This window comes from Chiloscyllium plagiosum, unplaced genomic scaffold, assembly GCF_037043375.1.
Source record: "Chiloscyllium plagiosum isolate Xiang-an unplaced genomic scaffold, Cpla_swu_hap1 HiC_scaffold_20, whole genome shotgun sequence".
Lineage (NCBI taxonomy): Eukaryota > Metazoa > Chordata > Chondrichthyes > Orectolobiformes > Hemiscylliidae > Chiloscyllium > Chiloscyllium plagiosum.
Genome location: NW_028270158.1, coordinates 15,765,684 through 15,792,364, shown reverse-complemented (window position 1 = coordinate 15,792,364; position 26,681 = coordinate 15,765,684). Strand labels below are relative to the sequence as shown.

Below are 26,681 nucleotides of genomic sequence, written 5' to 3'. Positions count from 1 at the left end.
CGTTTGACTTCCCAACTCCAAATGTTCCACTTCACATGATTGCCATTGGTTGTCGGACCTGTCCATTCCTGTAGTGCCCACCTACTCAACTGGGGAAAACAAACTGTTGAGTATACAATGGGAAGATTCTTGGTGGGATTTCCCCAAACACCATCACAATTCAACAGAAAAATATGAAGAAAAATACAAAAGAAAAACACATGATTCTTTTTTAATGTCCTGTGGTGTTTTCTCTCCTGTATTTTCTCACAACAGGGCACTGAATTTTAATCCCGTTTTCCTGGAGACACCAGGTCAATCTTGAAGGATTGGCAACCTTATGTTATCCTCCATCTTTGATGCGCATAACATATCTAAATCTTTAAATTTGGTTCTTTATGGAGTATTCTTAAGATGGAAAGGGAACTTAGAAATATCAATTTGGGGGTTGAGTACATTTTATGGGGTACCAACTTTGTACCTGCTAAATTTATTATGCCCTACGCCTTGACCAGCACAGTTTCCCTTTACTCATCAGGAGCTGTGAAACAGATAATGACTAAACCGGATTACCTACAGAACTGCTGTTAGGCTGCAGGGTAGTTGAGAATGATCGTCTCAATTCAACATTCGTTTGGGTCTCCTTCCATCAACAATTTGGAGTTATCCAGTGTCTTTGACATTGGAAAACATTCCACAGAACTTTGCAGGAACAGAGTTGAAGAAAACATGGACACAGCCACATGGGATAGGGGCGCTAGAACAGGAGCTAAACATTTGGTCAAAGTGGTCATTTTTAAGAGGTGTCTTTGTGGAGGGGAATGAGGTATGGAGATGGAGAGGTTTACAGAGTGAATCCTACAACTTAAAGCTTTGGCAATTGAAGTCACTGCTGATAATGACAGAGTGATGGCAGCCAGGGTTTGCACAAATCTACCAGACTTGGAAGAGCAGAGAGATCTCAGCGTGTCCCAGGACTGGAGGAAATTACAGCAGTAGAGGGATTTAAACGTGGACGAGAATTTTAAATTCAAGGGTGTTCCTGCTCCAAGAGCCAATGTAGACCAGTGAGTGCAGGAGAAATGTGTGAGCAGGAAATGCTGAGTTAGGAGCTGACCGCAGACATTGTTAAACTAAAAACAACTTTAACATTCCCTGCCATTACTTGAGATCAGGAAGACCAAAACTAAATCCCTCCTTGGCTTAGAGGGTTTAGGGTCATACAGCGTGGAAACAGACCTTTCGGTCCAACCAGTCCATGCCGACCATAATCCCAAACTAAACTGTCCCACCCGCCTACACTTGGCCCACATCCCTCCAAACATTTCTTATTCATGTACTTACCCAAATTTGTTTTAAATATTGTAACTGTACCCGTACCCACCACTTTCTTTGGAAGTTCATTCCACACACGAACCACTGTCTATGTAAAAAGAAATCCCTCATGTCTTTCTTAAATCTTTCTCCTCTCACCTTAAAAATGTACCCCTTCATCTTGAAATCCCCCACCACTGGGTAAAGACACCTGCCATTCACCTTATGTGATTCCCTCATGATTTTATAAACCCCTCTAAGGTCAAACTCCTACACACATTGAAAAAAGTCCCAGCCTATCCAGTCTCTCCTTATAACTCAAACCCTCCATTCCTGGCAACATCCTGGTCAATCACATCTGAACCCTCTTCTGCTTAATGATATCCTTCCTTTAACAGGGTGAGCTGAGCTGGACACAGTACTCCAGAATAGGCCTCGCCACTATCCTATACTAACTCAACATAACTCCTATACTCAAAGGTCTGAGCAATGAAGTGTGCTAAATGTCTTCTTAACCACCTTGTCTACATCTGATGCAAATTTCAAAGAATTATGTACCTGATGCCCTTGGTCTCCCTGTTCTACAACACTACCCATGGCCCTACTTTTAATTGTCTAAGTGCTGCCCTTGTCTGTTTTTCTCAAAATGCAGTACCTCACATTTATGCAAATTAAACTCCATTTGCCGTGCTTCAGATGATTGACTCAACTGATCAAGTTTAGTCTAAGGTCTTTTCTCTATTTGACTTCAATATTTTCTCTGTTGCAAAGAGAAACTTTTTGCATTAATACATTAATGGTTTCCTTCAAGAAAACTGCAAGCCCGAACATTGGAAGAAAAGGGCAAGTATGAGATCGAGAAATTACTGAGCACAATCTCTCAGTTGTCACCACTGAATTTTCGAAGAGTATTTAATTTTCAAGCTCCAGTGAGTACTGAGACATTGGAGTGATCTTCACTTTCAACTTACTACTTTTAAAGGCTTTTGATCCCAGATCACGTCATTCACTGCACCACAGTTAGAAAACAATTGTCAAGCACTCAGTACCAGCTGGTCACATTCATTTCGGGCAGCATGGTGGCTCAGTGGTTAGCACTGGTGCCTCACAATGCTAGGGACCCAGGTTTGATTCCTGCCTCGGGTGACTGTCTGTGTGGAGTTTGCACATTCTCCATGTGTCTGCGTGGGCTTCCTCCAGGTGCTCTGGCTTTCTCCCATGGTCCAAAGATGTACAGGTTAGGTGGACTGCTGTGCTAAATTGCCCAGGGATGTTCAGGGTGGGTGGATTAGCCATGGGAAATGCAGCGTTACGGGGATGGGGTGGGTCTAGATGGGATGTTCTTTAGAGAGTTGGTGTGGACTTGATGGACCAAATAGCTGGCTTCCCCCCAGTAGGGATTCTATGACCTACATTCACCACAATGGACTGGAGAGACAGTCAGCCATTACTCACTGTCTGTGTGACTCACATTATGAACTTGTTTCCCATTTGGCATTTGTTTTGCATCCTTTAATAGATACTATTTTGATTCCGAATTGACCAAAATTGATTTGAAGGATTGAAGGGTATGTGTTGAGGTGAGGCAGGGTCATAAAGACAGAAATTAATTTAAGTTTTCCCATGCTCTGATGTACCTGGGTCAAATCACATTTGGGGGTTAGTTCTCACACCCTGAAGCAACTGGCTGCTTTTGATCATGTGGGAACGGTTCAATTATCTTTGGTTTTCACTCACACGTGATGAAGATAATCCTGCAACGGAAGAAAGGGATCTGGCCGTTCATCAGAGCACTAATTTATTCTGAAACCAACTTGAATATGGTACGATAACTTTGAGCCAGCAATTCAGTAAGGAAGCTCGCTCCTTCACACGTTATTCACTGTTGCTAACCAAAGCATTTTCACACCAAATATTTTAACACCTTTTGAGAAGGCGATAAAGCTTGTTGCTTTTTGGTTTCTAATGATGAGTTCATGAGTGGATTTGACAAAAGAGTCTTTTAATGCTTCTTTCAATTCTGTCAAGGCAATAGACTGAAACAAAATAAACTGGGCTGGTAAATCTCCCATGTACACATTCGATTAAAGAATCATGTTGAGTTGTGGCTCAGGGACACAAGTACCACTTGGTGGAAAGAAAATGCCAGTTGAAACCAGCTATAATTATAATGTAGCCATGTCTACTTCTACCTGGTATTTTGCCCAGAGAAATATTGCGTGTTCTGATGTCGCTCTGCTATTGCAGTAGCTATTAAACATGGTGGCAAAGATTGGGTCCCAATATCCATTATAGCAGGGTTATTTTGTGTTCTGGTGACACTGATGTGTTGCTTTAGTTGGGTAAATAAGTAAATAAGACACAAGCACAGACCCTTCACATGTCTCTTGTGAAAATACATCCAGAGTCAATGAGCAAGTTCTCCATTAATCTTTACACATTAAAGGATTGGCTTGGGCAGGAGGTTAACAAATTCATCAAGACGCGAGGTGTTATTATTGAAGATTGAAACACTTTTTTTTAATTTCAAGGTTCACGAGAATCACTCCCGTAACAGCAGCAAATTGACTGGCTCAGACAAAAAAAAATAACTTTTTACTCAAAACTAAGAACAAGCTTAACCTCCTAAAGGGTATTGTTTACACCTAAACAATACAGCTAGATGGCCAGTTTGCAACCTAATAACGCTGACAGTGTGGGTTCAAATCCTGACCGTGCCTGGAGAATCATCAACTCAGTGAAAGATGCTCTTTGGTCTGCCTGAAATATGTTGGTCTTCCAGTTGAAGGAGTTGACCTTGATTGAGTGTTGCAGCCTGGCACATTCCAAGCTCCAGGACTACGTGCTGAGGGACGCACTAGGGCTTGAGGCAGCTACCGCCAAGGCACAGTGGGGAAAGACCACAGCCTAAGGTCTTTCTGCTGAAATTAATAGGGGTCTGTTCAGTTATCAGCTCGGTGACGCCTCAAATATTATTTTGTACAAGTAAGAAATGCCTTTGTTTCGTTTGCTGGATAACTCCAATATCTGTTTTTTTTTCTTCACATGGTATTGTACAGAACCGAACTGCTTCAGCAACTATGTACAAAAAGATATTTTATAAATAAAGTATATTTTTGAAATTAAAAAAAAATCCTGCACCAGCTGAGTTATCATGGAGGGCTCTCCTTCTCAATCTTTCCCCTCACCTGAGGCATGCAGACCCTCAGGTTAAAGCACCACCATCATCTCTCTCCAATGAAAGAGCAGCCCTACCAGACTATGGAGACTTTAATTCTTAATTTTTTGCTTGATATTTATAGGAAAAACAGGAGGCTGTCCAAACCTCAAGCTGCTTCTGTTACTCTGCTAAATCATGGTTGACTGTTACTCTCATCTATCCAACTCAAATCCATATCTTTAATTAATATGCTTGATTAATATGTTTCATTAATAACAAACCAAATCAATCTCCATTCTGTAATTTACCATTGACTTGTATTCAACTGCATTTTGGGCAGAGTGTTCCAGATTTCTATTATACTTCCTGTGAAGAGATGCTTCCTGATGTGACACATGAACAATTTAGTTCTAATTTTAAAGCCAAGCCCCTTGCGCTGGATTCTGCCATCAACGGAAACTATTTCTCTCTCTCCAAGTCCAGACAAGTCCTTGAACCAAATGAAGCACTTCAAATCAGTTCACTTCTTAAACCTTGTCTATTTAAGGCAGCACAAACTTTATGTAACCATCCTCCGAAGGTAGCCCTTGAAGTCTACTTAAGTCAGCTTCTCACTATGCTTCAGTCACCACCACTAACGGTGCCTGGATCATGTCTAAATGGAAATTGTAGACGTTTTACACACAGTCTTGAATAAAACTTCAGGAACTATTCTGATAGCTGTGATTCAGGTGATTGGGCAACATTCTTATCTTCCACAACACTCAAGTTCAGCAAAACGATTCTTAAACCTTTCCTGGGCCGCACACACCGCTAAGTGGGTTGAGAGAACACAGTTAAACCCGTCGAGGTTCAGCCAGTTTTCTTGAGCTGGCTGCCCAATCGTTTATCCTCAGGGAAATTTCCATTCATTTTACCTCAGCTGCCCTTCATTTATATAGCTCCTTTTGCATCACTGGGCTATCCCAAAATGCTTTGCAGTCAATGAATGAAGGGGAAGCCCCAAGTGATCTCATCGGTAGACAATTAATCCCAGAGTTGAAAAGGGTGGCGCTGGAAAAGCACAGCAGGTCAAGCAACATCCGAGGAGCAGGAGAGTCGACGTTTTGGCATAAACCCTTCATCAGGGCATCCTGACAAAGGGCTTAAGCCCGAAACGTCAACTTTCCTGCTCCCGGATGCTCCCCAACCTGCTGTGCTTTTCCAGCGCCACCCTTTTCAACTCTGACTCTTCAGCATCTGCAGTCTTCACTTTCTCCTATTAATCCCAGGAACTCAGTTAATGTTCTGGGGACCTGGGTTGAAATCCCACCATGGCAGATGCTGGAATCGGAGTTCAATAAAGAATCCTGATTTAAGGGTCCAACGACGAACCACGAAGCCATTGTCAATTGTTGGAAGAAATCCATTTGGTTCACCAACCGGTGAAAGAAATCTGCCATCCTTACTGAGTCTGGTCTACATGTGACTCCAGACCCACAGCAATGTGGCTGACTCTTAACTGTCCTCTAGCCACTGAGGGATGGACAATAAATCCTGGCCTGGCCATATCCTGTGAGTGAATTTTAAAAAAAAACTGATCTGGAGCTCTTGTCAAGAGTAGCCGGGGCCAGATAAAGAATGCTGGCCCAGCCAGTGACACCCACTTGCCTGAATTAATAAAGGCCACTGCTGTCCATGGAGGAGACATTTGGAGGGAGCCTATTTACAGTTTACAGCACACTCCACCCAAGGTGAAAGAACTGCTCACACATCTCAAATGACTATATGCTATATCGTTATTTCTAATCCCCCATTTCCTCTACAGCTGGTTTCCTTCTCTCAGTGGAGAGAGCTTTGACTCGAGTTAAGGGTTGGAGTGTTCATGCCTCACCTGGCAAGCTGGGGGGGTGGAGGGGGGGGAAAAGGGGGTGAGGGGCTGCAAGATCCTGGAGGTGATCCGTTCCTGAATTTACCTCTACCCCTTGCCTGTCACGCTGTGCCTGGCCTTCATCCAGGATCTCTGCAGAAGGCTGGGCTAAGATTGAGACTGTGTGGGTCTGATGGGGAACATTCACCCTGTCGTCATTCACTGCCACCTACACAACAATGTTAAGAACTTTGTCGAACCAGAGAGCTTTTATTTCAAACAGATGTTTGTTAACATTAAAGCTCAGGAGGCCTCAGCGTCAGTATTCTGGCTTAAAACAAAACACTAAAGGAAGCACTGAGACAGCATAAACAGTTGGTTAAACTGTGGACGTGTCTACCCTGTCTGGCACATGTTAAAGACAGCAGGAGGAATGGGGATGTTTCCCCAGCATTCTGGCCAATGTCTTTCCCTCAACCAAAATGCATTCAAATTGATGATCCAGCTATTATGGATGCTGCTGGTTTTGAGCTTCCCATGTGCAAATCAGGTGCCCTACAGGATAACAATGACTAGACTTCAGTAAGGTACTTCAATGACTATAAAGTACTTTGGAATGTCCTGTGGCTGTGGCAATTGCTATACAAATGGAAATTATTCTTTCTTTCAATTCAGGTCTAAGTCCAAGTCTGGCAGCATCCTGCGTGTATCTGAGATGAAGTATTATGGAGAACAACAGGAGAGAAGATAGCTCCTGCCTACTAGCACTTCACTATTTGTGGAATCATAGACTTTTCATTCTTGACTGATCGACATGGCACCTATTTCAGACCGCTAACAAGTCATCTTTTACATATCAGTGGACAAGAGGGTAGGTGAGTGGGAGGGAAGCAGCCATTTGTTTCTAAAAGACTGAGAATACTCAGCAACTAGACTAAATGATAACTATAACCAACCCAGTTTTAATCTCTTCCGACCTCTTCTGACAGGCAGAAGGTGCAAAAGCCTAAAGACACATACCAATAGATTAAAGAACAGCTTCTTCCCCACTGTTATTAGACTTCTGAACGGACCTCTCAAATTTTAAACTTAATGTCAACCCTGCTCTTTGCGCACCTTCTCTGCAGCTGTAACATTGTATTCCTCCATCTGTTCTATTACTCTAAAGCACTTTGTATGGTATGATCTCCCTGCACTGGATGCAAAACAAAACTTTTCACTGTGCCGAGGTACATGTGACAATAATTAATCAAATCAAGTCAATCAAATAGGCAGCATGTTATTCAGGGAATATACCTAACGTACCAACCACACTTTCAACAGAGGATTCTTATTCAAGAGATCAAGTATCCAAATCATAACGCAACTGCCAACTGAACTGAACATTAACTTGACAAGCTAGCAAAATCCTAAACTCAATTTTGGAGATATTTCTGCCCTATATTAAGGGATTATTTTTGCTTTTGATGATTTGTTTCTTTTTTTAGAAATCTATAATTGAAAAATCAATAAACTACATGGGATATCTGAGGCAAAACAGACTTTAAATTTTAGATGACCTAGAACTCTTTACCGTGCTCTTGTGTAAAGACCGTGTACTTTTATTTTGTGTTTTTTAATTATGAATTGCAATGACAAAAGAACTGTTTAAAAGCCAAGGGTTGTTGCATGGTTGGAAAGTGAGATACTCAAGCGAGCATGGTTCATACAGCTGTGGGTTACAGAAGTGTTTGCAGACAAACTGAAGTTGAGGGGTTGTGTACAGATGGAGTTTTGGTTGGTAAGAAAAGGATTGGTCAATGGACTAGTGATCAGTTATCAACGACAAAGGCCTTTCACCTGCCAACAACCAAATGACTGATCCTTGGGGTGGTGTAGTGGCTCAGTGGTTAGCACTGCTGCCTAACAGCACTACACACCTGGGTTCGATTCCAGCCTAGGGCAACTGTCTGTGTGGAGTTTGCACATTCTCTCTGTGGGTTACAGTTGCGAGCTTCAGTTTCCTCCCACAGTACAAAGATTTGCAGGTGGATTGGCCATGCTATATTGCTCACAGTGTCCAGGGATGTGCAGGCTTTTTTTAAAAAAATAAAAATTGAATTCAAATTTCACCATCTGTCATGATGGGAATCAAGCCGATGTCCCCAGTACATTAGCGTAGGGATCTGCGTTGACAGCCCAGTGATGTAACCAATACACCACTGCCTCTCCATTACTCACTGAGCAAGTTTCTGGTTTGTTCTTTCTAAACTTGGAACATAGAACATAGAACAATACAGTGCAGAACAGGCCCTTCGGCCCTCAATGTTGTGCCGACCTGTGAACTATTCTCAGCTCGTCCCCCTACACTATCCCAAAATCATCCATGTGCTTATTCAAGGATTGTTTAAATCTTCCTAATGTGACTGAGTTAACTACATTAGCAGGTAGGGCATTCCATGCCCTTATCACTCTCTGAGTAGAGAACCTGCCTCTGACATCTCTTAAAGCTATTACCCCTCAATTTGTAGTTATGACCCCTAGTACAAGCTGACTTCATCATCCTAGGAAAAAGACTTTCACTGTCAGTAGAGTTCTTGTGATCCTGTCAGATTAGCTCCCTAAACACATTTATAATGCACTGTGGTCAGAAAGGATCTACATCCAGACTCAGACTCAGTGGATTCTCAATGACAGTGACTAACTGTACTTGTGCTTTCTTTTACATTTAAATGAATAAAGTAACATCAAACTGGGATAAAAGGGTTAATGATCTGTGCTTCTTCCTGCCCTGAAAGATGGAGTAACGAAAGCAGGGAAAGGGCTGGAATAAAGCTTACTTGATAGGACCTAGCCAAGGTCCTTAATGAAGACCATACTATTGCTGCTACTGCTTGAACAGGCTTCTGTCGCTGCACACTCTCTCAAATAAGCATTCAATTCTTCATCAGATCAGGTGTTGGAGATTTAATGAAGGGAACGTTTCCAATTAGTACCAGCACAGCAGCGAATGATATTGAATGACACACTGGAGGTTTCAGGCTGAGATCAAATGTGCAACATCCTGCAAACGTGCAAGATCTTCCCTTTAAATTTGGGATCAATGTTCTGAGCTCGTTTATAACTAGGTACACCTTAAGTGACTGCATCACTGACCTTGCCATGAGCTGACTATATAGAAACACTGTAGACAACCTATGATCCACCAGATCAGCACCAACAGTCCAAGTGCCAGGTGCCTGTTCACTGCCCCAGCTACCATCAGGGCTGTTTAATGTGGGCTGCCTCTTGTAACCACCTCTGTTCAGCGGAAGCCCACACCACAAGACAGAGAGTGAAATGAAGATAATTATCCCACTGAAAGCAAGCAGTAAACCCTATCCAATTAACATTGTGTCAATGTGGCATCAGTTTCACAAATGAGAAAGTACCCAATCTCCTTAAATAGATTAACCTCCTACTCCCAATTAATACACCGTGATAGAGACTCTTTATCTGTGAAGAAGTGGATTACAACAAAAAATAAAGTACATTGGAAAATGCAATTGGGAAGAAAAGGTTTAAACACTGGACGCTATACTTTCTCACAAATATTCAATATTCTTAAATGACTACAACTGTTTGTGACAATTGACATTATTACAAGGTTTCTAACTGAATCTTGTGTTGGAAATCCCTGGTTTAATTGAAAACCACCTCCAATCCCATGAACAAGATGGGTTTCTTTGTGTAACAATTCGATCAGTATCAGATTTCAGTAATAGCATCCTTCGGGATTTCAGTTCTTCAGATTTACTTAGGCTCGCTGTCAAAGCTTAATCTCTCCAAAATGGGGCAGTTCATAGCTCTAATAATGCTGAAAGAGATGATAAGTTCAAAGTATAGAACAAGTGGGCAGGTTTGTACTCGATAAACACAGCGAACACATACTCTGCAGCTGGTCATAGTGTGAAAGTAGGATTAATAAGTGACTTAAATGCAGCACATTTAACCCAAACAGCAGACAATAGGGATTCACAGTGAAAAGCAACTCCTTAATGATGGATTCAACTTGAGGGTTTAAAGAGATGAGAATTGTGGGTTGCTGCACTTTGTATGGGAGAGATTCAGTGCTGCAAACAACGTGGCTCCCATTTTCCAAGAAGATGATAGAACTAACTTACTAATCTTACAACACCACCCAGTGGAATCAGTTACCAGTCTAGTGAGTAGACTGACCCACGACATTAGCATTTTATGGTAAGCAGTCTATGATCATATTATAGCAAAATAGTCACAGCCACTTACCAATGAAACTACTCAACACGGTCACTACATGTGGAAACACCCTCTCAGCCAGCAACATGTCAACCTTGCTTAGAATCTTGTAGTTTTCAATGACGAAGACATTACAAATCAATTTCATTTCTTTTGGATCTTTTGGTGGGCACTGAGCGAAGGTTGTGTCTCCTTAATTACATTATCTCCTTGGAAGGAGTGTCTTAACCTTGAACCTCTGACCCAGAGTCTAGGACACTACCACAAGACCCCTCACCCATTCATATTTCCTTAGAACAGGCACTAGTTCTATTGAACATTTCAAAATTGTCCCTGATGCATGGTTGAGGGATTCCATTTCAAAATTAGTCACATTGACCAGGGCACATTTGGATAATGGAGTTGTTTTCAATTGTAGCAAGTCCTCGCGAAAGTTAAGGAAAATTGTGACTTGAACTAAAATGATTTTAAGTGAATCATAGGTTCTCATAAGAAATAATGATAAGGCTAGAGTTAGGTTCCTTCAGACATTTTTTTGCCTGTAAGAAAATAAGTGTCCCATACATGTCCAGCACTCTGCAATCCTGGCTGAAATAACTTGCAACATAAGATATACAATAGTAATACAATATAGTATTTCCCACACACAATGTTTTAGAAAATATTTTAAAAACTGCATCTGTCTATGCTTTTAGACTGACCAGGCTCCATTGAGTCACAGTTAGTCAGAGTACATCGGACTGCATTGACCAACTTCTGCCACTAGATGAGGCACTTCTGCATGAGTTCAGAAGGGCAGCCAGGACAAGGGAGGGGCATCAATGGGGAGAAGCCTAAAGAAAGGACAGAGGGCATTAGCATTGGCGAGACAAGGTCAGAATGAGGCAAGGCCGGTTGCGGGGAAATACTGGAGGCAAAGTCAGAGGGAGGCAATGCCTGAGAGAACCAAAGCCAGGGGATTGGAAGCAAGGCAGGGAAAAGCAGCTTCAAGGTTCGAGGGGTAGTAGGGAGAAGGTAGAGTAGTAGAAGGGTGAGGGGTCCTGTGGTAGTGTCCCAGATTCTGGGTCAGAAGTTCAAAGGTCAAGTCGCACTTTCCCTGGCGTAAATGTAGTTAAGGCCACACAACCTTTGCACAATGCCCACCAATTTGGATCCATAGCAAATGGAATAGGGTTGTGGCAAACTAGAAATGCCGATGTAATATGAGGGAAAAAGCATTAGAGGTAAAACAGCTTTAAAATGAAATAATGCTAAGTGGGTGACTTAAATTGAGGATTTATAGTAAGCCAGGTCTTTTTAGCCCAACATGTCTTAATATGGTATAAATGTTCCGAAAATCCCATCGTAACACTTCATCAGGAAGTTCTAAAAGCTATGTTAAGAACTGATGAGAAGCTGAGGAGATTATTTTTAAAATAAAGTTTTCTGCTCAAAATGATTTCCTCTATGCAAGTTCAATGTCAGTTATTTATTGCTTCGACATACACTCTTTACTGTAAGTCTTTTTAGTCATAATAACTGAGAAAGATATTGATCTAATTATAGAGACTGGGTATTTTTTAACTTGTGTCTTAACCTAATGTGGTATTAACTGTGGAAGATTTATTTGTGTTTTCAGCAAGAGAAAAGGGTATCTTCTGCTGCTTCCGTTCATTGTATCAGGGAGTTTTAGCCAGTTATAGAGTCATATAGCACGGAAACAGACACTTCAGTCCAACCAGTCATTGCCAACCATAATTCCAAACTAAATTAGTCCCATCTGACTGCTCCTGACCCATATCCCTCCAACAGTTCTTAGTCATGCACTTACCTAAATGTCTTTTAAATGTTGTAACCGTACCTGCATCCACTACTCTGGCAGTTTATTCCACATATGAAGCACTCCCTGTGGAAATAAGTAGCCTCTCATATCCTTTTTAAATCTTTCTCCTCTCATCTTAATAGATGTCCCTTAGTTTTGAACTCCCCCACCCTAGGGAACAAATCTTTGTCATTCACCTTTTCTATGCCCCTCATGATTTTATAAACCTCAATAAGGTCACCCCTCAACCTCTTACACTCCAGTGAAAATAGTCCCAGCCTATTTCTATATAACAAACCCTCCATTTTTTCTGAGCCTCCAAATCTTTTCTGAACCCTCTCCAGTTTAGAAATATCCTTCCTCTAACAGATTGATCAGAACTGCACACAGTACTCCACAAGAGATCTAGGAGAAAGTGAGGACTGCAGATGCTGGAGATCAGAGTCGAGTGTGTGGTGATGGTAAAGCACAGCAGACAAGCAGCATCTGAGGTGCAGGAGAATCGACGTTTCAGGCATTAGCCCCTCATCAGGATGAAGCTCTTATGCCCGAAACGTCGATTCTCCTGCTCCTTGGATGCTGCCTGGCCTGCTGTGATTTTCCAGCACCACACTCTCAACTCTAGAAGAGACATCACCAACATCAGAAACAACCTCAACATGACATCCCAACTCGTTGCACAATTGAGCAATCAGGATTTTTTTTAAAAGCTTGTTTGCAGGACAAAGGCATCACTGTCAAAGCCAACATTTTTGACCAACTCTAAATGTCCTCATGAAGCAGTGCCAGTTGTGGAAAATGCTGCAGTCCATGAGATGTAGTTACACCCACAATACTGATAGGGAAGAGGTTCCAGGGTTTTGACCCAACAATGACAGGACAGTGATATAGTCCTGAGTCAGGATGGTGTGTGCCTTGGAGAGGAACTTACAAGAGATGGTGGAGGTGAGTGGTAGTTTTAGACACAGAAGGTGGGAGTAGGAGACGGAGAGGGGAATAAGTCAACAGGATCTGAAGAACTAGTGAGTAGGTAAAGTCTTGGGAAATGCTGAGTGAACTGTTTTACTCCCCTTACCTCTTTCTACTTTGGAGCCAGTTGTCAGTAGTTGTAGTAGGTTTGAGTTTCTGGGTTTGAAAACAGATTGTCTAACTGGTTGATGGTGACTGCATGAACAGCATGACAACAAACCAACGACATGGGAGCTGTTATAATAATCAGACAGTGATATCACAGAAAAATACAGCTCCCAAGTCCAGCATATATGAGATACCCGAATTGCTCTTTGATGCTTTTCCAATAAGCTCCACTCTCTGCTCTTCCCTGCAAAGTTCTTTTCAAGTATTTCTCCCACTCTTGTTTTGACACTGAGTATTGAATCCGCTTCCACTGGCCACTTAAGCGCTACGATCCAGCTCACAGCATGAAAGGTTTGTCCCTTCACCTTATCTCTGGTTCTTTATATTAAAACCAGCATCACACGGTCACCAACCCTGATTCCAGTCAAAATAATTCTCCTGATTTACCTGCCCCAAATCCCTCATCATACTGTACATCACTTCAAAAACTCCTGAATTAGTGACTGTTCTAAAGACAGGTATGGGGGACACTGACATATTTAACACAGACAGGTATCTCGTGCTAAATTATACAAGTGTGTTCAAACTTGGATAATTTATTCAGGAGAGCTGCAGGTAAACAGTGGTGCCATCCATTAGCAGGGCAGTGTAACAGTGTAGAGCAGTTCCCTTTTACAGACATTTTTTACCCATTTTGACATTACGCACGATATTACTTATTCATGTACAGAATATGAAACATGAAAGTACTTACAGTGTATTCTAGTTGCACAGAATGGAACAGAGGCAACGAACAGGGAGAGAAGAGGGGAAAAAAAAGGAACAATAAATAATTAAAATGATCTCAAGGTGACGTCACCTCCAAAAGTTACCCAAGAAGGCAATTTCAATCAACATGTCTAATATATAAACTGATTTGAAAATGCTTGAACAAGTGGGTTTAAGTGAGTTCACCCTGCACCTAAAGGACTTTGCAGTCTTTTACGAATCAAGAACAAAGAGTGGTTGCCTAGTAGCAAGGTCCTGAGAAAGAACAGCATCATATTTTCCAGTTTTGATTCAGCGTGGAACTGTACCTCACACTTCAGTGTCGACTGTAGTACAAGCTAAAAAGGAAAACAAACCCGCGACTCAAAATAAAGTCTGCTAATCAAATTTCGTGGCATTTAGCTTGCGAGAAATGCTTGAGAATTTGATACCGTTCCAAGCATGATCCCTGATCAGCACAAAGGAGGTGTGTTCCTTTCAATCAATCATCAGCAGAATTAAAAACTGGTAGCTCCACAAAGACTGCACTGAAAGAATGGCAGGGTGGCTCAGTGGTTAGCACTGCTGCCTCACAGCACCAAGGTCCCAGGTTCAATTCCAGCCTTGGGTGACTGTCTGTGTGGCGTTCTCCCCATGTCTGTGTGGGTTTCCTCCAGGTGCCCTGGTTTCCTCCCACAGTCCAAAGATGTGCAGGTCAGGTGAATTGGCCATGCTAAGTTGTCCATAGTTGTTAGGTGCATTAGTCAGAGTGAGGTGGGTTACTCTTCGGAGGGTCGGTGTGGACTTGTTGGGCTGAAGGGCCTGTTTCCACACTGTAGGAATCTAATCTAATCAGAACCTTCAACTCTCATACGATAAGGTCCCCAAGGCAGTTGGATATGGTGCTCCTTAGGGGAGGTGATGGCCAATGGTATTGTCATTGGACTAGCAAACCAGAGACTTGGTTAATGCTCCAGGGACAAAGACAGAATTCTGGAGAAACTCAGCAGGTTCGACAGACAGAGAAACAGAGCTAACATTTTGAATCCACAGCTAGAGAAGGTGTTCTGAAGAGGAGCCATTCTCGACTCAAGATATTGAAGGTGTTGCTTTCTTTGTGGAAGCTGCCAGACCTGCTAATTTTCTCCAGCATTGTGTGTTTGCTGCAAGTTTCCAGCATCTGCAGTATTTTGCTTTGATTCTGATGCCCTGGGGTCCTGGGTTTGAATCCTGCTACGACAGATGGTGGAATGTACCTTCATTAAGAGTCTGGAATTAAAAGTCTGATGATGACCACTGTCAGTTGTTGTAAAAATCCATCTGGTTCATAAAGGGAAGGAAATCTGCTGTCCTTACTGAGGTTAGCCTACTCCTGACCTGCACGGTGATTGACTCTTATTACCTCTGGGCATTAAGGATGGGCAGTAAATGCTGGCCTGGACCCACATCCCATGAATGATATGACATGTTGGTGTCACTATAATTATGCCCTTTGCCAGCTTTAGTAAATTTGAAGGGAATCTGTTTCTTCACAATCCGGTTGCTAGGCGGAATCCCGATGAAGGAATTTTGCCCAAAACGTCGATTTTCCTGCTCCTTGGATGCTGCCTGACCTGCTGTGCTTTTCCAGCACCACTCTAATCTTGACTCTAATCTCCAGATCTGAAGTACTCACTTTCGCCAATACTGATGCAGGTGAACTTGTGGCTTTTAGCAAATGCTAAAATCTGACCACTTGAAGCCATAGAAAGAGGCCATTCAGCCCTTTGTGCCTATACCAGCCATTTATCATGGCATATCGAAAAATTGCAGGCGTGTCATGGTGCAGGAGGAGGCCATTTGGCCCATCATTTCTGCCCAGATCAATCTGTCCCAAAACACCTTCCCCTCTTGGAGTTTGTTTTCCAGCTGAATGCAGTCTATCTCTTGTCCAGAGTAACAACTCATATCCAAAGGGCAGGCAGGAAGCAAAGGTATCCCAAAATGAACACTGGGGGAAAATGCAAATTATAAACATAATCATAAAAGCTGTTCAGATGGGTATAGGTTTATGATAGGTGATAGATGCTGGAGATCAGAGTCAAGATTAGAGTGGTGCTGGAAAAGCACAGCAGGTCAGGCAGCATCCGAGGATCAGGAAAATCGATGTTTCAGGCAAAAGCCCTTCATCAAGAATATAGGTTTATGATTCCTAGTGCTCTTGGAGGTAAATTGGTACGTTTTCTAATGATTAATAATGATTTTGAATAGCCAGTGAAGTATTTGGAACGTCTTCTTACCTGTGATGGTATAAGGATAGTAGTTCCATGCCTTTTCTGTGATATAAAATATTCGGGGTACCACAGCCCTTGCCCAGCCTGGGAGTTTGCTGTGAAGAAAGAGGAAAGTAAAAACAGTATTGTTAGCGTTAGAATCCCCACACTGAGGATGAAGGGTGTGCAATAGCCAAGATAGGCTGAGCTGATTTATATTTTTGTGTTTTTGAATTAACAACCACAGACCTCAGAATCCCAAACAAGATGTAATACATCCCAAGTTATCAGACAGCACGTTGTGTGCACTGCCTGAGCACAGGTCCATAGCTCCTTGTCTTCTGATGATACATTCACCTGGCTTGTAATTTCCTCAAAAGTGCCCTAAAAAAATAAGTCAAACATGATTTTCCTTTCAGAAAACCACACTGACTTTGCCTGATTGCATTCAGATTTTCTAAGTGCCCCACTTTAAGCTCCTTAATAATAGATTCCAGCATTTTCCCTATGCTAGGTGTTAGGCTAATGGATTTATAGTTTCCTGCTTGTGTCTAACTCCTTTACGGAAATCAGAAATAACATTTGTAATTTTCCAACCTGGTTGCACCCTTCCAGAATTTGGAAGATTAAAAACTGTCGCAACTATCTCAGCAGCTACCCTGACGAGACCACGACTGGAATAGTAAGACCCTGAGCTTCCAGTTGCCTGCCCACTTTAACACCCCACTCTGTTCCCTGGCCAACCTCTCTGTCTCAGGCTTGCTGCTGTGCTCCAGTGAAGCTCAGTGCAAGCTGGAAGAACCACACATCATTTTCCATTTGGAGACCCTGCAGCCTTCTGGGCTCAATATTGAGTTCAATGACTTTAGGGCTTGAGTTTTCCCATGTCATTATACCAACCCCCACATAACATGAAAAAAACAAGGCCTGATATGTGTGTGCAGGTGTGAGACACAACAAAAGACACAAGGTGCACAAATCTTTATTTGATTTTCACCACCAGGAAGGAAGAGAACACCTAAGTGGCCAGTGACAAGCCGTGCCCTTCACATCAAAGGGCAATGCTGCGTGATCAAACAGTGAAGGGGAGGGCAGGGATTGAATCAAAATAGAGTTGGAGGGGGAAATAATACACTCCACTCCCTGCAGCACCCACCTCTCCCTGAACAACTCCAGGGTGTTGTGGAGACCGCGGAAGAGGGGCAGGCAGTCGGCCCTAACGACCCCCTCTACGGCCCGCAGCCTGGACCTGTTTATGGTCAGTTTGGCCAGGCCCAGGAGCAGACCCACGAGGAGGGCCTCAGACCTGCCCTCCCCCCTCCACATCGAGTGCCCGAAGATCAGGAGCGTGGGACTGAAGTGCAACCAAAAAGAGAGAAGGAGGTTACATCAGATCTTGTTATCACACAACCCATTGTTAGCCACTGACAGTCCCCATTAACAGCTATTCACCCTCCTAGCCAGATTGTTATTCACTGCTTTGTCTGTCCAACTGTTCTTCTCTCTCTTTGGGCTCTATCCCCACCCATCGTTTACTCCTTCACCGCCGCCCCCACCCTACCATCTACATATAAACTGACATTTTCCTAGTTACCATCAGTTCTGAGGAAGGGTCACTCAACCCAAAATGTTAATTCTGATTTCTCTCCAAAGATGCTGCCTGATCTGCTGAGCTTTTACAGCAATTTCTGTTTTTGTTTCAGATTTACTGCATCTGCAGTTTTTTTTGGTTTTTGCTATATGCAGTTCTGATCACCACATTATATGGAAGGATATGATTGCAGAGGAGATCTACCAGGATGCTGCCTATTCTGGAGAGTCTGAGCTAGGAAGTGAAGAAGGGTTACACTTACACCTCCTGATGCTGCCTGGCTTGCTGTGCTCTTCCAGCCTCCTGCCTGTCTACGGCGTTTCTCTTGAAGCAATGAAGGTTGGGACAGGACCTGATAGAGGTGTTTAAGCTTATGAGGGGCATAGAAAGGGTTGATAGGAAGGTATCTACTAATTTCCATTAGTAGAGTGGTCAATTACCAGGAGAAACAGATTTAAAGAGAAATGTTTTTCATCCAGAGGGTGGTGGGAGTCTGGAACTCACTGCCTGAAAGGACGCTGTCAGAAATGTTCATATCGTTTAAGCAGCATTTAAGTATTCACTTGCATTCCCACAGCCTGCAGGGCAATGGGCATACAGCTGGAAACAACAGATCGTGGTTTATTAGTATGGCCAATATGGGCTGAATGGCCTCCCTCTGTGTTATAAGTGTCCAGGAATTACTGTGCTATGCATCGCCAGTTTCCTGTTTTCTATTAATTTCCTGGATCCTCTAGATGACTAACGCTCACTAAACTACTGCTTTCCTATGTAAATATATGTTAAAGAACCTGTTTTTAAATTCTGATATGTCACTAATCTTTGGCGAATTGTCCTCATAATCTTTCATTTGGAGATAGTGAGGACTGCAGATGCTGGAGATGTCAGAGTCGATAAAGTGTGACACTGGAAAAAGCAAAGCAGGTCACGCTGCTGTGCTTTATCCAGAGCCACACTTTATCTTTCCCCTTCCTCGGTACTCACAGATAATGTGTGCTTCCCCTAGAATGTATTTTTGTTGAATTTTATGAAACATCTCATTTAATGTTTGCCCTTGCATCTTTACTAACCTATCCCTTAACTTATTTTTACGCATTACTTTAGCCAGTGCTGTCTTTATATCCTCACTATTGCCACATTTAAATGTAAAACATTAGTCTTAGATCCATTCTTCTCACCCTCAAACAGAAAGTATTAATGCCAGATTCCCTTTATATTTCTTCACTAGTCACTTCCCCATATCTTCAATGTTAAGTATATATTTGATTTGATTTATTAATGTCATATGTACTTGGTACAGTGAAAAGTTTTGTTTTGCATGTAGTATGGGCAGATCATATCATACAAAGTACATAAGGGGGATAGATAAATTTGTGAAAGTGAGATTTTATGGAACCTGGCCAAACGTAATATAATGAAGGAGAAGTGATTGCTTTCTCAAAAATGTAATCTAGTGCAAAAAGCTTATACATTAATGATCTGGCTGAAGGAACTGAGGGCATTCTGGCTAAGTTTGCAGATGATTTAAAGATAGGAGGGACAGGTAGCATTGAGGAGGCAGGGAGGATGCACAAAGATTTAGATGGGTTAGGAGAGTGGGCAAACAAGTGGCAGATGAAATACAATGTGGGAAAGTGTGAGGTCATGCACTTTGGTAGGAAGAATAGAGACATTAATTATTTTCAAGTAGGGGAGAAAATTCAGAAATCTGAAGTGCAAAGGGGCTTGGGAGTCCTAGTTCAGGTTTCTCTTAAGATAAACTTGCAGATTGAGTCAGTAGTTAGTAAGGCCAATGCAATGTTGTCATTCATCTTGAGAGGATTAGAATCTAAAAGCACGGATTTACTTCTGAGGCTTTATAGGCTCGAATCAGAACACATTTAGAGCATTGTGAGCAACTTTGAGCCCCATATCTCAGGAAAGACGTATTGGCCTTGGAGTGGGTCTAGAAGAGAATCACGAGAATGGTCCTGGGAATGAAAGGCTTAACCTATGAGGAATGTTTGAGGACTCTGGGACTATACTCGATGGACTTCAGAAAGATGAGGGGGGTTCTGATTGAAACCTACAGATTACTGAACGGCCTGGAGAGAGTGGATGTTGGGAAAATGTTTCCACTGGCAGGAGAGAAGAGGACCAGAAGACACAGCCTAAGAGTAAAGGGAAGACCCTTTTGGAATGGAGATATGGAGAAATGTTTTAGCCAGAGAGTGGCGAATTTGAGGCATTCATTGCCACTGAAGGCTGTGGAGGCCAGGTCATTGAGTATATTTAAAGAGATAGTTAAGTTCTGGATTGCCAAGGGGATCAAAGGTTACGGGGAGACTGAATAGCACAGTAGACTCAATGAGCTGAATGGCCTAACTTCTGCCCTTATGTTTAATGGTCTTATGAGGAGAAAGTGAGGTCTGCAGATGCTGGAGATCAGAGCTGAAAATGTGTTGCTGGAAATGCGCAGCAGGTCAGGCAGCATCCAGGGAACAGGAGAATCGACGTTTCGGGCATAAGCCCTTCTTCAGGAATGAGAAAAGTTTGTCCAGCAGGCTAAGATAAAAGGTAGGGAGGAGGGACGTCGGAATGTGATAGATGGAAAGAGGTCAAGGTGAGGGTGATAGGTCAGACTGGGGTGGGGGCGGAGAGATCAGGAAGAAGATTGCAGGTTAGGAAGGCAGTGCTGAATTCGATGGATTTGACTGAGACAAGGTGGGGGGAGGGGAAATGAGGAAACTGGTGAAATCCGAGTTTATCCCTTGTGGTTGGAGGGTTCCTAGGTGGAAGAACACCTCTGGGACACCCGGACCAACCAACTCAACCACCCTGTGGCTCAACACTTCCACTCCCCCTCCCACTCCACCAAGGATATGCAGGTCTTTGGACTCCTCCATCGCCAGACCACAACACGACGGTTGGAGGAAGAGCGCCTCATCTTCCGCTAGGAACCCTCCAACCACAAGGGATGAACTCGGATTTCACCAGTTTCCTCATTTCCCCTCCCCCCACCTTGTCTCAGTCAAATCCATCGAATTCAGCACCGCCTTCCTAACCTGCAATCTTCTTCCTGACCTCTCCGCCCCCACCCCAGTCTGACCTATCACCCTCACCTTGACCTCTTTCCACCTATCACATTCTGACGCCCCTCCCCCAAGTCCCTCCTCCCTACCTTTTATCTTGGCCTGCTGGACAAACCCTGAAGAAGGGCTTATGCCCGAAACGTCGATTCTCCTGTTCCCTGGATGCTGCCTGACCTGCTGCGCTTTTCCAGCAACACATTTTCAGCTCAGTAATGGTCTTATGGTCTAACAAAGTAAGGAATATTATGTTATGGCTGCAGAGAAGGTGCACAAAGAACAAGACCAAAATTAAATTTCTTGAATCTGTTGGTATGTGTGTTTAAAGCTTTTGTACCTTCTGCCCAATGGAAGAGGTTGGAAGAGATTATAACTGGGTAAGAGGCGTCTTTGGTGACATTGGCTGCCATCCCGAGGTAGCAAATATAGATGGGGTCAGTGGATGGAAAGTTGGTTGCGTGGTGGAATGGGTTGTATTCAGAACTGTCTGCTTCTAGGCAGGACAGTTGCCATACCAAGCAGTGATTCATCCAGATTGTAAACACTATTTTTAGCTTTTAGGGAACAGTAAGTATGTTTGAACTGCATCAGGAAGCCCTACTCAAAACCAATAAGCACGGAGACTTGAACACTGAGCTTCTGACCAAAAGAAGAGATGCTGTCATTGCACCAAGAAATTGGGTCTCGTTTCAGATAATAACAGTGATAATGGCTCCACTGTGATGGCAAATTGATTAATTTCCTTAAAAACCCTCTTGTTGCTGAGTTCCTGACCACAACAATCCCACTGTGAAGACGTGTTGAGACAGGTCTGCCCTATCCAGAACGAGGGGTCACAGTACAAGGATATGGTATAGGCCATTTAGGACTTGAGATGAGAAAAAAGGCCCTCACCCAGAGGTTGAGGGGCCTGTGGAATTCTCTGCCACAGAAAGCAGCTGAGGCCAAAATATTGTTTTCAAGAAGGTGTTAGACATTGTAATAGAATCATACACCGTGGTCAAAGAGACAGACAGGACGGAAACAGATCCTTAGTGTTAAAGAGATCAAAAGGTTTGGGGAGAAAGTGGGAGAGAGTACAGAGTTGGATGAACAGCCATGATTACGTTAAATGGCGGAGCAGGCTTGAAGGGCTGAATGGCCTACTCCTGCTCCTAGTTTCCAGGTTTCTATGAGAAGGTGAGTGAATACTCTCTGGCTCTGACAAGGTAATCGTCAAAACATAGTGGTACTGATGGAGGCTTTGAAGAGGATCACCTGACCGGCTATCCTCAGCTGCAACTTTAATTGGGAGACCAAGAAAATAATGACAGCAAATGAAAAGCAAACAGACACTTTAAACCAATTAGCGGCAGGACCTGTCAAGAAGAACAAACGTGGTTTCTGACATTTGGCTTTCAGATTATGGAAATACAGCCACAAGGAAGTATAGGAATAACAAAGGCAATTCTATACAATGCTGCTTTCACAGATAATAAGCAAGGGACTCAGTCAAAGCATTTACCGAACAGTGACAAAATGGGACTGTGTGTATTCAGTTGGCTGCCTTTTGACAGACATTTCATAATCAATTATGTGGTGTATTCTGCAAGAATCAACTTCACTGAAAAGGCATAATTCAATGTTCCAGGCACGCGGAGTTATAAAATGTGATTACATAAACTTTCAAGATTGCAATTGACAGCAATCCAGTTTCTGATACAAAGTCACAATCTCTATATAACAAACAGTACTGCATTCCACCCCATTGTACAGCCTCATACACAGGAAAAAGATATCTCCCAGTTACTCCTGTTATAGAGTCATTGGGTATTACAGCATGTAAACAGACCCTTCTGTCCAACCAGTCCATACCGAACATAATCCCAAATTAAACTGCTTGCTGCTGACCCATATCCTTCCAAACCTTTCCTGTTCATCTACTTATCCAAACGTCTTTTAAATGTTGTATCTGTGCTCGCATCCACCACTTCCTCTGGAAGGTCATCCCACATGTGTAAAAAAAAATTGCCCACATGTCTTTTTAAAATGTCTCTCCTCTCACCTTAAAAATATAACCCTTAGTCTTGAAATCCTCCACCCTAGGGAGAAGATACTGACCATTAACCCTATCTTACCCCTTATGATTTTCTAAACTGCTAAAAGGTCACCCCTCAACATCCTATGCTCCAGTGAAAAAAGACCCAGCATATGCAGTCTCTCCTTATATCTCAAACCTTCCACATCCAGCAACATCCTAGTAAATCTTTTCTGAACCCTCTACAGCTTAATAATATCCTCCCTTTAACAGGATGACCAGAACTGTATTGTGTAAGGCATTACCCATTTTCCCCCCTTTCAGTCTGCAGACACGGTTCCCCAGCTATTTCGCTCATCAAGATGAAAATTCTACTTATGGTCATCTGCTAAGGTGGCTTACAGGAGACTTTATCTTTCTTTCTTTCTTGTGAGCCTTTCCCTGACGTTTAATGCTCAGAAAATGGAAGATTTGAAATCATGCAAGCCACTGTTACAGCCGAGGTATGGTGTAGATGTAGAAAGAATAATTCCCCTTGTGGGAGACCAGCCCCAGAGAGCATCATCTCAGAATAAGGAGTCACACACCTGAAACAGAGATAAGGAGGATTTTCTCAGAGGCTAGTGAATCAATGAAACTCTTTACTGCAGAGGTCTACAGAGACTGTGTCTTTAGGGTGAGTGAGACAGATTTTTAATCATTAAGAGAATCAAAGGTTACAGGGAAAAGGCTGGGAAATAGAGTTGAGGATTATCCGATCAACCATGATCTCATCAAAAGGTGAGACAGACTCGTTGGGCTGAATGGCCTACTTCTGCCCTTCCTGATTCCTGAAGAAGGGCTTATGCCCAAAACATCGATTCTCCTGCTCCTTGGATGCTGCCTGACCTGCTGCGCTTTTCCAGCAACACATTTTTCAGTTCTGCCCTTATGTCTTATGGTCTTAAAATAGACAGTGCCATTTCACAGTCCCTTAAATACTACTGAGTCATTTCACTTCTCAACAGATTAAACCTTATTTTTGTTTAGTTTTTCTCGGTATGAGGGCATCAAGCCACTCCACCCTCCTCTCTGACCTATCAACTCCATCCCCACCTCATTCACCTGTTGTACTCTTTGCTACCTTCCCTCACCCTCCTCTCTGACCTATCATCCTCCATCCCTACCCCCATTCACCTATTGTACTCTATGCTACTATCTCCCCACCCCCATCTCATTTATCTCTCCACTCTGCAGGCACCCAGCTTCTATTCCTGATGAAGGGCTTTTGCCCAAAACATTGATTTTCCTGCTCCTCGGATGCTGCCTGACCTGCTGTGCTTTTCCAACACCACTCTAATCTAGACTCTTGTTTCCAGCATCTGCAGTCCTTGTTTTTATCACTAGTTATTACCCATCACTAACATTTATTGCCCATCCTTAATTGCCCAGAGGACAGTTAAGAGTCACCCACATTGCTGTGGGTCTGGAGTCACACGTAGGCCAGACCAGGTAAGGCAATTTCCTTGGTGAAAACAATGACTGCAGATGCTGGAAACCAGATTCTGGATGAGAGTGGTGCTGGAAAAGCACAGCAGTTCAGGCAGCATCCGAGGAGCAGGAGAATTGACATTTCGGGCAAAAGCCCTTCATCAGGAATACAGGCAGAGAGCCTGAAGGGTGGAAGGCAGTTTCCTTCTCTGAAGGACATTCGTGAACCAAATGGGTTTTTCTGACAATCAGCAACAGATTTATGGTCAACCAGATTTTTTTTAAATGAAATTTAAATTTCACCATCTGCCATAGTGGTATTTGAACATGGGTTCCTAGAACATTACCTTGTTGTTTGGGTAAACAGTATATCAATAATACCATTAGGCCATTGCCTTTCTGCATTGTATCTACCAAAGGCTTCAAACAAAGATCCTGCACTCATACAGTGCCTGTCAGAACTTCAAGATGTCCCATCAGCAGCATCAAGATAATGTGTGCTAGTGGTGTTGATTGAGGCTTATCACAAAGCTGGGAAGTGCTCCTTTGCTCGTCTTCAAAATGGTACGATGGCATCTTTAACATCCATCTGGGAGGATAGACAGAGCCTCAGTTTAACTTCTCATCTTGAAGGAGGAACCTCCTGACAGTGTAGCAACACCCTCAGTCGTAGGAAGCCCAATCTTGTACTCTCTGAAATAGGACTTGAACTCTCGACCTTCTACCTCAGGATTCACCACTGCTAGCAATACTACATGACCATCCTCCACGTACCACTGGTAATTATGTTTTCAAGGACAGCAAAGGAGAGTCATTGCAAATTTAAACCATGCCAAACATGTGTTGGTTGCTACTGGCTTTTTCAATGGCTGGAGTTGCATACAATTAATATACAAGCAATCTGTGAATAAAATGTTCTATATAGTTGCATTTATTCTGCGGGTCAACTCCAGCAAGTTGGCTGGAACAAATGGAGGTCACAGTCCTGACAACATTTACTAGTTAATGTTTATTAATTCTCCATCCTGACTTGGGACGTTTTCATCCAATAACATTCTGTGAATAAAAGTAAATATTCTGTGGTTCTTTGTTGTTCAGCTCTGGACGGTCTTGTGAATTCCACATGATGTATTGACACAGCAGTCTTGACTCCAGTTTAGCACATAGTGACGTCTGACCCCAAAGAGCTAAAATAAGGTCCAATAACACATGCAAGACCAGAGCATCTTGTCAAATTGCTACTTAAACAATTCTGACAAAAATGGCGGCGGCAGACAATTTATTAACGTTGTGCAAAATATTGTCAGTTCCCTGGACAAGGCTTCAAGGCAGCTTTGAATAATGTGGTTCCAGAAATAGCAGCCTCGGATTTTAAATTGGAAAACGGCACTAGGGAAATGCGAGACAAAAATAATTGGATAATGGGCTTCAACACTTCTATATTTAGCTGCAGAGATTAATGTCTGCTTAATGAAGAAACCAATTGCACATGTCACCAATGAATGCTTATGCAATCCATCCTTTGTCATCCTTCACCTAGTAGATCTTCAAGACTTAATAAAAGGACAGATTGTTAAATAGAGAGGTCTGTGCTTTAAGGTTTTTGAGAAGATTTATCTTTGAGAAGTCTGTGCTTCTTTAGAGTGAAAGAAAACCAGAGTGCAACATTATTAATTATTAAATTCACACTAAAGAATGGAAAGACCTGCTCAGATTAGATCCAGGGAGTTATTAAATATGTTTTGCCTCACAGTAATGGATGGCTGTGATTCTTTCATCAGAAATGGACTGGTGTCAACAAATCAATTCTGTGAGGATTGTAATAGATTGATAACATACCAACATTCACTGAAACAAAGCACTTGCATTTCAAAGTGTGTAAACAACATCTTGGTAAAGCTTAATAACCAATTTGAACTTCATAATGCACTGAAGTATTTCAGAATGTTAATGGCTGCCCAGTTAAAGATGCAGAAGATTAAAAAGGATACTCTTCTCCCCAAGTGGGAATGTTGCCAATTCAGGCTGAATATGCACTTTCATATTACCCACTGCCTCCAAATGCTCCGCACCCACCCCTCAAACAGCCATCACCAGCAACCCAACATAGTCATACTCAA

General features: G+C 42.7%; 1 protein-coding gene across 1 annotated transcript in view; it reads right to left on the bottom strand.

The window, feature by feature from the left end:
- LOC122560829 (cytoplasmic phosphatidylinositol transfer protein 1-like) overlaps positions 1-26,681 on the bottom strand; it is a 206,365-nt gene that overhangs the window by 70,253 nt on the left and 109,431 nt on the right. Inside the window, exons 4-5 of the mRNA XM_043711972.2 lie at positions 16,443-16,531; positions 14,171-14,178 (exon numbers count right to left, since the gene is read on the bottom strand). Of these exons, the coding sequence (XP_043567907.1) occupies positions 14,171-14,178; positions 16,443-16,531 (97 nt within the window). The remainder of the gene's footprint in view (positions 1-14,170; positions 14,179-16,442; positions 16,532-26,681) is intronic.